Source organism: Camelina sativa, chromosome 11, assembly GCF_000633955.1.
Source record: "Camelina sativa cultivar DH55 chromosome 11, Cs, whole genome shotgun sequence".
Taxonomy (NCBI): domain Eukaryota; kingdom Viridiplantae; phylum Streptophyta; class Magnoliopsida; order Brassicales; family Brassicaceae; genus Camelina; species Camelina sativa.
Genome location: NC_025695.1, coordinates 4,493,300 through 4,506,121, shown reverse-complemented (window position 1 = coordinate 4,506,121; position 12,822 = coordinate 4,493,300). Strand labels below are relative to the sequence as shown.

The 12,822-nt window shown below is 36.1% G+C and overlaps 2 protein-coding genes across 2 annotated transcripts; both read left to right on the top strand.

The window, feature by feature from the left end:
• LOC104721600 (G-type lectin S-receptor-like serine/threonine-protein kinase SD2-5) lies at nucleotides 7,479-10,667 on the top strand. The gene has a single exon (XM_010439623.2). The coding sequence runs from the start codon at nucleotides 7,900-7,902 to the stop codon at nucleotides 10,546-10,548; it is 2,649 nt and encodes an 882-aa protein (XP_010437925.1). The 5' UTR covers nucleotides 7,479-7,899; the 3' UTR covers nucleotides 10,549-10,667.
• Nucleotides 10,822-11,736, top strand: LOC104727620 (putative L-ascorbate peroxidase 6). Its single transcript, XM_010446710.2, has 4 exons — nucleotides 10,822-11,086; nucleotides 11,224-11,329; nucleotides 11,428-11,513; nucleotides 11,648-11,736. The coding sequence occupies exons 1-4, from the start codon at nucleotides 10,927-10,929 to the stop codon at nucleotides 11,734-11,736; spliced, it is 441 nt and encodes a 146-aa protein (XP_010445012.1). The 5' UTR covers nucleotides 10,822-10,926.

Sequence of the window (12,822 nt, the reverse complement as noted above, 5' to 3'; positions counted from 1 at the left end):
AAGCGGTATATACTTCGGCTTATCTACAAAACCGTCTACCATCAAAAGCAATCGAAGACGACATGACGCCAATGGAGAAGTGGTGTGGACACAAGCCAAACGTGTCACACTTGAAGATGTTTGGAAGCATATGTTATGTGCATATTCCAGATCAGAAAAGGAGAAAACTAGACGTTAAGGCAAAGCGTGGGATTCTTGTTGGCTATCGCAATCAATCTAAAGGCTATAGAATCCTCATCTTGGAGAATGAAAAAAATTGAAGTGTCGAGAGATGTGGAGTTTGAAGAGAATAAGAAGTAGAGTTGGGATAGACAAGTGGAAGTCAATAAGATCATTGTCTTACCCATCAATGACACACAAGAGTCAAGAGATCAACGAGGAGAAACCTCCAGTCATGTTCTGTCTCAAATCAATGATCATGCGAACAATGAAGAAAGAGAAACCTCCAACCCAGTTTTGTCTCCAACCAATGATCATGTGAGCGATGAAGAAGGAGACAACTCATAAACTCCAAAGAGATACAGGAATGTGAAAGAGCTCATGGAAAATAGACAAAAGGTGGTTCTCAAAGAAACAGCTCACATATAGAAGTTTGTCTTCTTGCTCATGAAGAACCACAAACTTATGATGAAGCTTGTGATGATGAAGAGTGGAGAAGGGCCATGAGCGAGGAGATAGAAATGATCGAGAAAAACAGAACATGGAAACTAGTAGACATGCCAGAGAAGAAGAATGTAATAAGCGTAAAGTGGATTTATAAGATCAAGACGGATGCAAGTGGAAATCACATCAAGCACAAGGTAAGGCTAGTTGCAAGAGGTTTTTCTCAAGAATATGGAATCGATTATCTTGAGACATTTGCCCATGTCTCAAGATATGATACAATAAGAGCCTTACTTGCGTATGCGGCTCAAATGGAGTGGAGATTGTATCAAATGGATGTGAAGTCTGCATTTCTAAAAGGAGAGATTGAAGAAGAAGTTTATGTCACACAACCACCTGGATTTGTGATAGAAGGCAAAGAAGAAAAGGTGTTAAAGCTCTACAAAACTTTATATGGTCTTAAACAAGCCCCAAGAGCATGGTATGGGAGAATAGATTCTTACTTCATTCAAAATGGTTTTGAAAGAAGTATGAATGATGCAGCTTTGTACACTAAGAAGAAAGAAGAAGACTTGTTGATCGTTAGCTTATACGTCGATGATCTCATCATCACCGGAAACAATGTTCAACTCATCAACACATTCAAGGAGAACATGAAGAGAGAATTTGAGATGACTGATCCTGGTTTGCTGAACTATTTCCTTGGGATGAAAGAGATACAAGATGATCGTGGCATATTTCTTTCACAAGAAAAATATGCAAACAAACTTATTGATAAGTTTGGGATGAAGGAGAGCAAGAGTGTAAGCACTCCACTTACACCACAAGGAAAAATAAAAGGAGGAGAAGATGAAGACAAAGAATTTGGAGATCCATCGAAGTATCGAAGCATTGTTGGAGGACTTTTGTACTTGTGTGCATCAAGACCTGATGTGATGTATGCAAGCTCTTATCTATCAAGATACATGTCATCACCATGCATGAAGCACTATCAAGAAGTCAAAAGGGTGTTAAGATACGTCAAGGGAACCTCAAGCTTTGGCATGTTCTTTACAAGAAAAGAGACACCAAGGTTAATAGCTTACTCTGGCAGTGATTGGGGTGGTTGTCCTGAAGACAAGAAAAGCACCACGTGATATGTTTTTAGTCTTAGATCAGCTATGTTTTGTTGGCAGTCATGTAAGCAGAAAACAGTGGCTCAATCAACGGCGGAAGCAGAGTACATCGTAGTATGTGCATCAACAAATCAAGCCATATGGTTACAAAGACTATTGGAAGGCTTCGGTTTAAAGCTTGAAGAAGGGACTCCCATCTTCTGTGACAACAAGTCTGCAATAGCAATTGGAAGAAATCCGGTGCAGCATCGAAGAACAAAACACATAGAGATCAAGTACCATTTCGTGAGAGAAGCTGAGCACAAAGGACTCATTCAATTTGAGTATTGCAAAGGAGAGGATCAACTCGCGGATATACTTACCAAGGCTTTAAATGTTATAAGATTTGAAGAGCTTAGAAGAAAGCTTGGAGTGAAGCTGAGATATGATTAAGGGGGAGTGTTGAAGCATAATCAAATCTCGTATCACAACATATTTGCATAACATAACATATTTACATAACACAACACATTTACATAACACAACACATTTGTATAAGTTAGTTATTTGATTAAGGGACGCAAGTTGTTCTGTTTTACAGTTGTGTCTTTTGATCAAAGAAGTTGTGTGTAGTCTGTTATCACAACACAATGGTTCGGTTCATATAAGTATAAATCGAGTCTTTGTAATACAATACAATCGAGTCTGTAATACATTCAAATTTCAGATCAATAAAAGTATTACTTTCTTACTTTTTTTTTCATCATCGTAAACACACGAATACAAGCATAGTAAATGCCCTACATGGGCTACATTGGATTCTCCACCGAGAGGCGTTAGTTAGACAAACTCCGTCTGATCCTTTGTCGACCGAAGATGACTCTAGGACTGATATGGGCTTTTCTGAGCCAACTCAGTTTAGGCTCATTTAGTTGCCAGTGGGCTAAAAATTAATTGTTTGTAGTTGTACGATAGATAGAAAATCCGAGTGAACTTTTTTTTTTTTGCTAAACAAAATCCCACTGAACTTGACGTTAATCTTCACATGAGATTCAAAACAAGAATCTTCACAGTTAATTAATTAACGTGTAGATTGTTCTATGATTTCATATCATCATCCAGCTGGACTACATTTAGACTCGAATTTGAATCAAAGAGGCAAAAACTTAGATGCAAAAACAATCTCAACAACTAAATCTTTTGTACAAATATGAATAGACAAATGTAGTTGCACATATTATAACTTATAAAAAAGAAAGGAAAGATATTTCTCTTTTATAAAAAGTTAATAACCATTGAACCCATTTCAATTCCTGGAGCACTACTAAACTAATTCCTTGACAACCTGGAAGACCTCGTCAATTTTTAATTTCACCTAATAAGAATCTTAATAACCTGTGTGGAACGAAACCCTTATCAGCATTTTCCCTAGCAGTCCATTGTTGAAAATTTGGCAAAGTAAGATTTAAAAATAGTGTAAGCTTTTTGTAATTACTCATTTTTGTCACAAAAGTAACTTCTCATTGGATTATGAGTAAAGCTTTTCTTTCTCATTGTCCAACCTTGTCCAATAAGATATTTTATATGTTTTTTTTTTTTTTGTCAAACCAAAGATATTTTATATGTAAGTACAAGAAACAAATAATACTTATACTTTATGTCTTACCTAAAAGTTGATCCAAGTAGTTCCAATTTTATTAAATCGTGAACCAATTGACTCTCTACGTATTAGTTTGACACGAAAGGACCGTTCTCACTTCTCATGGATTCTAATTATTAGTATATAATAATAACAATTATTATATTTCTTGGACTTAAACGAACCATTATTGATGAATTAGGTAATAACTAATTAAAAAATGCAGAGAGAAATCTTAGTCATATGTTGACGGTTTCCACGTTCATGATGATATCAAATGAGATCATTCGTATGATTGTAGTGGAAGAGACATGACGAACTATACCGATATGTTAAGATAATATTTTTATTTTGTTAAAATGATATGCTAAAGATAACATTTGTTGATTCTTGTAAACACACATGCCTACATACGTAATAATCTATGCATTCATAAAATCATGATGTATCATGATACATATTTATGTAAAGATCGAGTGGTTAAGTATTCTCCTGCATAAAGATCGAGTTGTCAATATATATAAATAGCAGATATTCATTTTATAATTAATAGTTTGTATTTTTATGTAAAATACGTTGTATCTTCTTACAACGGATAAAAAGTTAAAGATACATTCCTTCGACATATATCGTGTAATTTCATGGCTTGGGAATAATGTGTGGAATCAAACTTGTTTCAACTTATGTTTTGTTTTCTTGTCAACTAGAAAACTCCAAACCTTGATCCCTAACGATTTGATGAAATATTATTAAAGAAAAATAATGATGGTAAGAAAATGAGTCAAGCGATATGTCACGTTGAAAAGTAATAGCTGTCAACAAACCTTATAAATGCGTGATTAAGAACAAATGGTAGTTAAATATTGGGGATCATATCCAAATGTTATTTTTTTAAAATGTAAGCAAGTCTTCTTATAAAACTATTTATCTTTTTCTATTAACTGCTTCTTTCGACCAGCTCTCTGTCTTTTATATTTTCCTTCTTTTTTTGTATAGAAAGGAATAGACAATGTGTGAACTGAACTTATGCTCTCTTTAAAAACGAAACTTTCTTGATAAAGTAGCCAGATCAGTTCACATTTTTTGTTGTTAATTCACAAAAAAAAAAAAAACATCTTATTGATGAATACGTGAAAACTTACTACTATACAATGCTGTTTCAAAATAGATTTACGTGGTGGGGTGTTTTGGTAGGCATACGGTAATAAATCCCGACTCCATCTAAGTAAGATAAGCTTTGTTTAAATCAATTAAGTTCTACAATGAATGAATATATATATTCCACATCTACACGGAAATCATTGAGACAAACATATATATATATATATAAATATATTCATAGAGCTTATAAATTATAAGTAAATTGACTTATACTAATTATTATAAATAAAAAGACTTCTAGAACATTAGAACAAGGTGAGAAGTACGTAGTTACATATATTGAATAATATACCAAAATATATATACACAACAGCATATCCAGTGGAGAAATATAAATGGGTAAGTAAATATATTAGAGATAATGGAAGATGCATGTTTGAGGAAATTGCATTTAAGGTTTAGGGACGTAGAGACTAGAGAGTCCTCTTGTGCTGTCACTGTTTAGAGCCACGACGAATCACTCTGATCCGTTTACAATTTAATGCTTCAGTTTTTTTTAATAATTAAAATCTGGAATACACTTGGCGATTGGCCAACTAATTCCTCAATAATTTATAATTGAGGATTTGAATGGGAGCGTATAGACTGATTGCGGGTCATGGTCATTAAAACCAAGTTCAACTCTCAACTACATTTACATTTGAGCAATCAATATCATTCATTTAAAACTGAAATATTACAGGTACTTATAAGCATACCCCTCAAAAGAATATATATTACCCCCTCGTAGTCGGAGGATCTGCGGATGCATGAGTTGAATAGTATCTTTCTGCAGTACTCTCTCGTATATTGCTACAACATTAACTACATTTCAAAAATTCCTGATGATTGACTTGGTTTACAAAGACAGAATATAATTAAACGATGTTAATAAAGGGTGGGGAGGTTAAACAACAACGACGATTAGGTATTAACCTATACTCTCTTTGTATCACAATACATGGTTTTTTTGAATTTTTTATTGTATCACTGATTTTCTGTATATTTTTATCAATTAATACTAGTAAATTATAAATTTCAAAAATCATTGATTGAGAATTTAAAACTTTGATAAATTACTATTGGTTAATAATTATAAAAATATTTTATTATATATAATAATGTATTTATTGCTAAATATTAAATATTTTTCTTAATTTATGTGAAAATCTCAAAAAATCATTTATTCTAATATAAAGAGAGTATATCGTACGTGATCAACTATAATGAAATTTGAGATTACGAGAATAATTAATTAATGAGATGCAAATTCTTTTAAAAAATATAGTTATTGTAGTTTCGTTTACTTTGTAGTTTGTATACGATAAACCATCATAATATAGTTTAGATTATCCTAATGATATATCTTTAAAAATTAGGTAGAAATATAGGTTGAAGAAATAGCTGAATACGATGAGCATGCCATGGAAATGGAAGGCTTTATCGAAAACCAGAGATGTAATAACTAATAAAGCATATGCATATGATCATCTCTAGAATCGCAAATCATAATTAAACTAAAACTAATCTTTCTAATCGTATTCTATTGTACTAGACTACTAGTAGCATTTTGTAACGACCGCGCAATACTTCAATATGCTGGTATGGTATCTCTCTGGCTATGTTATGTATAAACAACACACAGAAAACGAGACGTAAAGAGATTTTGCACTTGGTAGTAGTAGTATTCAATAAGGTTGGCCGTTGTAAAAGGTTGTTTGATCTCTCTAAAAAAAAGAAAGATCACATCTTAGTCTTACCATTAAAGTCAAACCAAACCATGCGTCGTCGGTCGGCAGTGAAAAAGGAGTTATTTGGTCCATTTCATCAACCAGGGGTATATTTGGAATTTGATCTCCATGGGGAAAGTTAAGTAAGAAAAGTACACGGAGGAGATACGTCTAAGTGCCATCTGGCATCCGTACTCCCGTCTTTCCCCAAAAAAATAAATACCTTAAGAATCTCAAAACCACCTCTTCAACAATAAAAATTTCACACTTCCCCACGTTCCTCATCTTAATCTTCTTCTTTTTTGGCCAATTAACGTGTTATAAAGTAAGGGTTAGGTACTTATTTGTTGACAAAAATTTAAAGATGGGAACTGTTTTCCTTTTCTTACGGTAAAAGTTACTGTAGAAACAGAGGAAGTAGTTCTGTGTTGAATCATTCATCATCATCCGTCAAAGTAAGTAAGTAGACACAATATTAATACCAAACCAAAATATTTTCACGTTTGCTGATCCATCTTTATATTCTAAAATACCAAGAAGAGTTCTCTCAATTATAACATTTCATGATAAGATAAACACAAATTAAGAAAAAAAGAGCTGGATGCTGCAATTTGTAAGGGACTCTTCATTTAAAGCAGCAGCAGTCTAGAGAGAGATAACAGAGTAGTAATGGTTTTTCCACATGTTTCATTTATTATCGTTATAATTTATATATTTTCAGGTGGAAAATAAATCCACTAGTTTTTTAGTCTAACAAAAGGTTAGAGATTCATCAACTAATGAGTAATCAATTAACAAGTGGTGGAATGGTGGTGATAGCTCAATCCGTCGTTTTGAATGCAAAACATACTAAACAACACAAACCCAAATTCAGATTTTAGCCACACAACGACTAACACGACACAATTGTTAGCAATCACAAAAAAAATATATATATATATATATATATTGTTTAGTTTTCAACCATTTACACAAGAATACAATAAAATTATTCGGCATCCTAAATGTATTATTTTAAAATGAATATGTGTGGCCTTCAACAAATCTGCAATTTTATTCACGCACATAATTGTATATTCCTCAACCGTGATGCAATTTGCAAAATATTAGCTCACAATTAGTAGTAGATGATGGATGGGTCTTCATCGTCTTCTTCTTTAAACAAAGTCAAAGGGTCACAAGAATTTGGAATAATTTAAGAACATGTTTGGTTGAAAATAGAAAAGTCCCCTAACCCCAAGTGGTCGGATCTGTCCAAAAAGAAAGTATTGTGACGGTCACAACTCACAAGAGGGAAAAGATAAAAAGGAAACGGATTTGAAGGAAACCGCTCAGAGAGATTTTAATTAGACAGACACTCTCAGCATCTCTCTCTACTTCTCTCAAACCCTTCTTGTCGTCTTTCTCCATCAAGACAAACCAAATTCAAACATCATTGATTGTGAGACAGAGAGGCAAAACAAAACAACCCCCCACTTCTATCTTCCTCGTTTCAGTTTCTGGGTTTTAATAAATTTCTCTCCTTTCTCTCTCTCTCTTCCTATCTGAATTCCGGTCTGAAATCGTCGGAACTCGGAAAGTTTTAAGCTTTGTAACAACAACGCGAAGGCGAGTTCTTGTTTCTCTCTCTGTTTGCTTCTACTCTGTTTATCTCATCTCCGTCTCAGCAATCTACTTCTTGTCGGGTTCTGTGATGAATCTTAGTATTTCACCTGCCAGGGCTTTGAGATTTGTCTTTTTGCATCTTTCTGGAATTTTCTCTTTTTTATTTCTTTCTCAGATCCATTTGACCTCATCCCCAGACATCAAAAGTTTTAATCTTTTTTTAAAAGGGTTTAATTATTGTCCATCTTCGAAGAAGACCATGAGAGGCGTCTTCTTCGTCGTCTTTGTAACGTGTCTGGTTTTCTTACCGGATCCTCTACTCGCCGGTGTAGCGTACACCGGGAGCATCACTCCAGGGTTTTCAGGATCTCAGATGAATTACATCAACAACGACGGTATCTTCCTCAATTCCAACAATTCCGACTTTGGCTTTGGTTTCGTAACTACACAAGCTTCTGTCACTCTCTTCACGCTCAGCATCATCCACAAGAGCAGCACGAAACTGATCTGGTCCGCGAACAGAGCTTCCCCTGTTTCCAATTCCGACAATCTTGTGTTCGACGACAACGGGAATGTTGTGCTGCGTAGAGAAGAAGGCGGAACTGAGGTTTGGAGACTTGACAATTCAGGCAAAAATGCTTCGAGAATGGAGCTTCGTGACTCGGGGAATCTCGTTCTTGTTTCCGTTGACGGGACTTCGATCTGGGAGAGTTTTGATCATCCCACAGATACTCTCATTACGAATCAAGCTTTTAAACAAGGCATGAAGCTCACTAGCAATCCTTCTTCCAGCAACATGACTTTTGCTCTCGAGATCAGATCAGGAGATATGGTTTTATCTGTGAATAGCTTAACCCCTCAAGCGTATTGGTCGATGGGGAATGCTAGAGAGAAGATCATAAACAAAGACGGCGTGGTGACTTCGTCGTCTCTCCTTGGGAATTCATGGCGCTTCTTTGATGAGAAACAGGTTCTGTTATGGCAGTTTATATTTACAGACAACAAAGATGATAACGCAACTTGGATCGCCGTTTTGGGAAGCAACGGTGTCATCTCTTTCTCAAATATCGGAAGCGGAGCATCTGCTGCTGATTCTTCTACCAAAATCCCGGGTGATCTTTGCGCAACACCCGAGCCTTGTGGGTCTTACTACGTCTGCTCGGGTTCTAAAGTGTGTGGATGTGCGCCAGGGTTGTCTCGGGTTCGGTCTGATTGCAAAACCGGGATCACTTCTCCCTGTAAGAAAGACAAGGATAATGCAACATTGCCTTTGCAGCTCGTAAATGCTGGGGATAGTGTAGATTACTTCGCTCTAGGGTTTGCTTCTCCGTTCTCCAAGAAAACGAGTCTTGATAGCTGTAAAGATTTCTGCAACAACAATTGCACGTGCCTTGGTCTTTTCTTCCAGAACAGTTCTGGTAACTGCTTCTTGTTTGATTGGATTGGAAGCTTTAAAAACTCTGGTAATGGAGGCTCTGGGTTTGTGTCTTACATCAAGATCGCAAGTACTGGTGCGGGAGGTGGAGATAACGGAGAAGATGGTGGGAAACATTTTCCTTATATAGTGATCATTGTCGTGGTGACGGTTTTTATCATCGCCGTTTTGATCTTTGTGGCTTTCCGGATTCATAAGAGAAAGAAGATGATTTTGGAGGCTCCTCAAGAGAGTTCAGAGGAGGACAATTTCTTGGAGAATTTATCCGGGATGCCTATCAGGTTCGCTTACAAAGATCTTCAGTCAGCCACGAATAACTTCTCGGTGAAGTTAGGTCAAGGAGGGTTTGGATCGGTTTATGAAGGTACTTTACCGGATGGTTCTCGTTTGGCCGTGAAGAAACTTGAAGGAATAGGTCAGGGGAAAAAAGAATTCAGAGCCGAGGTTAGTATAATCGGAAGCATTCATCATCTTCATTTGGTGCGGCTCAGAGGATTCTGTGCTGAAGGGGCTCATAGGCTTCTTGCGTATGAGTTCTTATCTAAAGGTTCGTTGGAGAGATGGATATTTAGGAAAAAAGATGGAGATGTTCTGTTAGATTGGGACACAAGATTTAACATCGCGCTCGGAACAGCCAAAGGTTTAGCGTATCTACACGAAGACTGTGATTCAAGGATTGTCCATTGCGATATAAAACCTGAGAACATCCTGTTAGACGATAACTTCAACGCCAAGGTATCTGATTTCGGACTTGCGAAGCTCATGACCCGCGAACAAAGCCATGTCTTCACGACAATGCGCGGGACAAGAGGTTACTTAGCTCCCGAATGGATTACAAACTACGCGATCTCAGAGAAGAGCGATGTTTACAGCTACGGAATGGTGTTGCTAGAGTTAATAGGAGGAAGAAAGAACTATGATCCATCAGAAACTTCGGAGAAATGTCATTTTCCTTCTTTTGCTTTCAAGAAGATGGAAGAAGGGAAGCTTATGGATATTGTTGATGGGAAAATGAAGAATGTTGATGTGAGTGACGAAAGGGTTCAAAGAGCGATGAAAACTGCTCTTTGGTGTATACAAGAAGACATGCAAACGAGACCGTCGATGAGCAAAGTTGTTCAAATGCTTGAAGGAGTTTTTCCGGTGGTTCAGCCACCAAGTTCTTCCACTATGGGGTCAAGGCTTTACTCAAGCTTCTTTAAGTCGATCAGTGAGGATGGCGGTGCTACTACGTCATCTGGACCATCGGATTGTAACAGTGAGAATTATCTCTCTGCCGTGAGACTCTCCGGTCCGAGATAGTAATCTTTTTTTTCTTTCTTATAGCCAGTTTTTAGAATCTTAAAATAGGTTTTTGGCTCACCATAGTGTTGTATATTGTTCTTGCGTTTAAATCTTAAAAAGATTAGTCTTCTTCTCTCTGTCTCTCAGTATTGTAATGTCCCGAGATTTTATTATACTATAGATTACCCGTCGTTTTTCTCAACTGTCATAGAACTCCTTGTCGTTTTTAAGTATTTTGTATCTTATCGAACGCGTGACGTGTCTTTTTCTCTCTCAGAGTCGATTCCTATTGGCTATATAATCTTTTGCTTACTGTACACGTGAGGGAAGGCAATAGAAACCACGTGTCACATAAAAATCAGCTGAGACTCGGTGATTCTCGTCCCACCGTTAAAGATGACGACGGCGACGACGACTGCGTCACTGTTGGAGACTTCTCTTTTACGGTGTTGCTCGTCTTCTTCTTCTTCTTTCAAATTCAAACTCGAATCTTCCGGGAAACATGTTGTGAGAAGGTTAAGAGATTGGCGTATTCGTTGCGTGTCCGATGATCCTGGTAAGACCGGATTCCCAGTATCGTTAGCCATTTCTATTATATGGAACAGAAGAGTTTTTTTTTTAAAATATATTACTAAATGTTTTAGTCTAGTTCGATTCGTGCTGAGATTGTTCTGTTTTGTGCATAATTTGTAGGTTCGCGTCCTGATTTGGTTTCCAGTAGAAGAAAAATGGTAGTCATGTTGTCAACAGTGCAGCTTCTATCTCATTTGGTTACGCCATATGGCAGCAAGGCAGCTGAGTGAGTTTGAACAAATCCTCCTTAACTTTTGTATAATTGAAGCCTGGATTTGAGAGGTCTTTTGTGCTAATTTTGCAAAGCGACTGTTTGGATTACAGCATATATCCAGTGATGCAAAACGAAATAAGAANGTTTGACAATGCATACTACAAAATCCTTCTTGAAAAACCATGGACATCAACTTGTAAGTCTCATGACAAAGTTCTTAAGTTCTTTTACTCATACAATATAAGTTTTCAACCATTCCTCCCTATGTTCTAAAGATTGATTGTAAGACTACGATTATGTATTTACATAGTTTTCTTCTTATGAGTGCAGCCAAAATGACGAGCATGGTTGGCCTCCCTTCGGATCATGCCTTAGTNGAGATACTGCAATCCACTAAGTTAAGATCTATTGTGTCTTGATTCTTCTTGGTTATGACTTTAATTGCAGGTGGCATCAACGGGTCTATTGCATATGAACTTGAGAGANGTTTTCTGAGAGTTCTTACCTTATCATTCAATTATCTAATTTTCTTAAGTGCCATTTAAAGTAGAGTAGAGTAATGTGCTGAACACTTGGACTATAGGCTCATGGATAAAACTGGAATCTGTTGAACACTGTTCTTATCATTTGAGCGATCTGGAAAACTATTAAACTGATATAGATTCGTGGTTTGATGATGCACAGGTGGGTGAAACGATATGCAGAAGATCAAGACAAATTCTTCGAAGACTTCACCAATGCTTATGTCAAACTAGTTAATTCTGGGGCCAAATGGAAGAAGTTATGATATGTATTTTTTTGTTAGCTCATAAGTGTTTCAAACATGCCTGAATAATTTGGGTAATAACGCTTATTTGCTAGTAAGTATAAAGTTTCTCTGCTTACTACTACAAAACTAAACATCCAATATATAGTACTCAAAAATTTTACACTAACTTGGTGTTTGATTTGAATTCCATTAACCACTTTACAAAACGAAAAAAACCAATGACGTTTTCAGTCTTGTGCGTTTACAAACGTAGCAGTTTCGACGTATGTGGTGGATTAAAGCAATTATTACTAAGTTAGTTCGAGTAGATTCTACTAGTTATGTTTCGTTCATAAACACAAAACCAATGAATGAATAGATATAGTATGTACGAATCGTCATAGGTAGATGTAGTTCTTATAGGAATATGCCGTTTCTATGTCAAAAGGGATACTAAACATAACATGTGTGTTTTGTATAACAACTAATTTTTTTTTGGCTACTAGTCATTATCATTTATCATATAAAATACAATGAGATCAAAGGGTAGTACAATCGCATTCAATTGGATAAGATAAAACTGATATTATGGATGGTAAAGCGAATCTTCCAACAACGATACACACCGACCAACATAAAATCAAAATTTAGAATAAAAACTGCCCACAGATAGCAACCATACTTCACCAAGTTTTTTGAACATCCAAGTCTCAAGGTGGTGTGACTATTGTCATACCATGTCACATAAGAGGATATG

Coding starts and splice junctions, on each gene's coding strand:
- LOC104721600 (XM_010439623.2), top strand. CDS start 7,900: ATGAATCTTAGTATTTCACCTGCCAGGGCTTTGAGATTTGTCTTTTTG.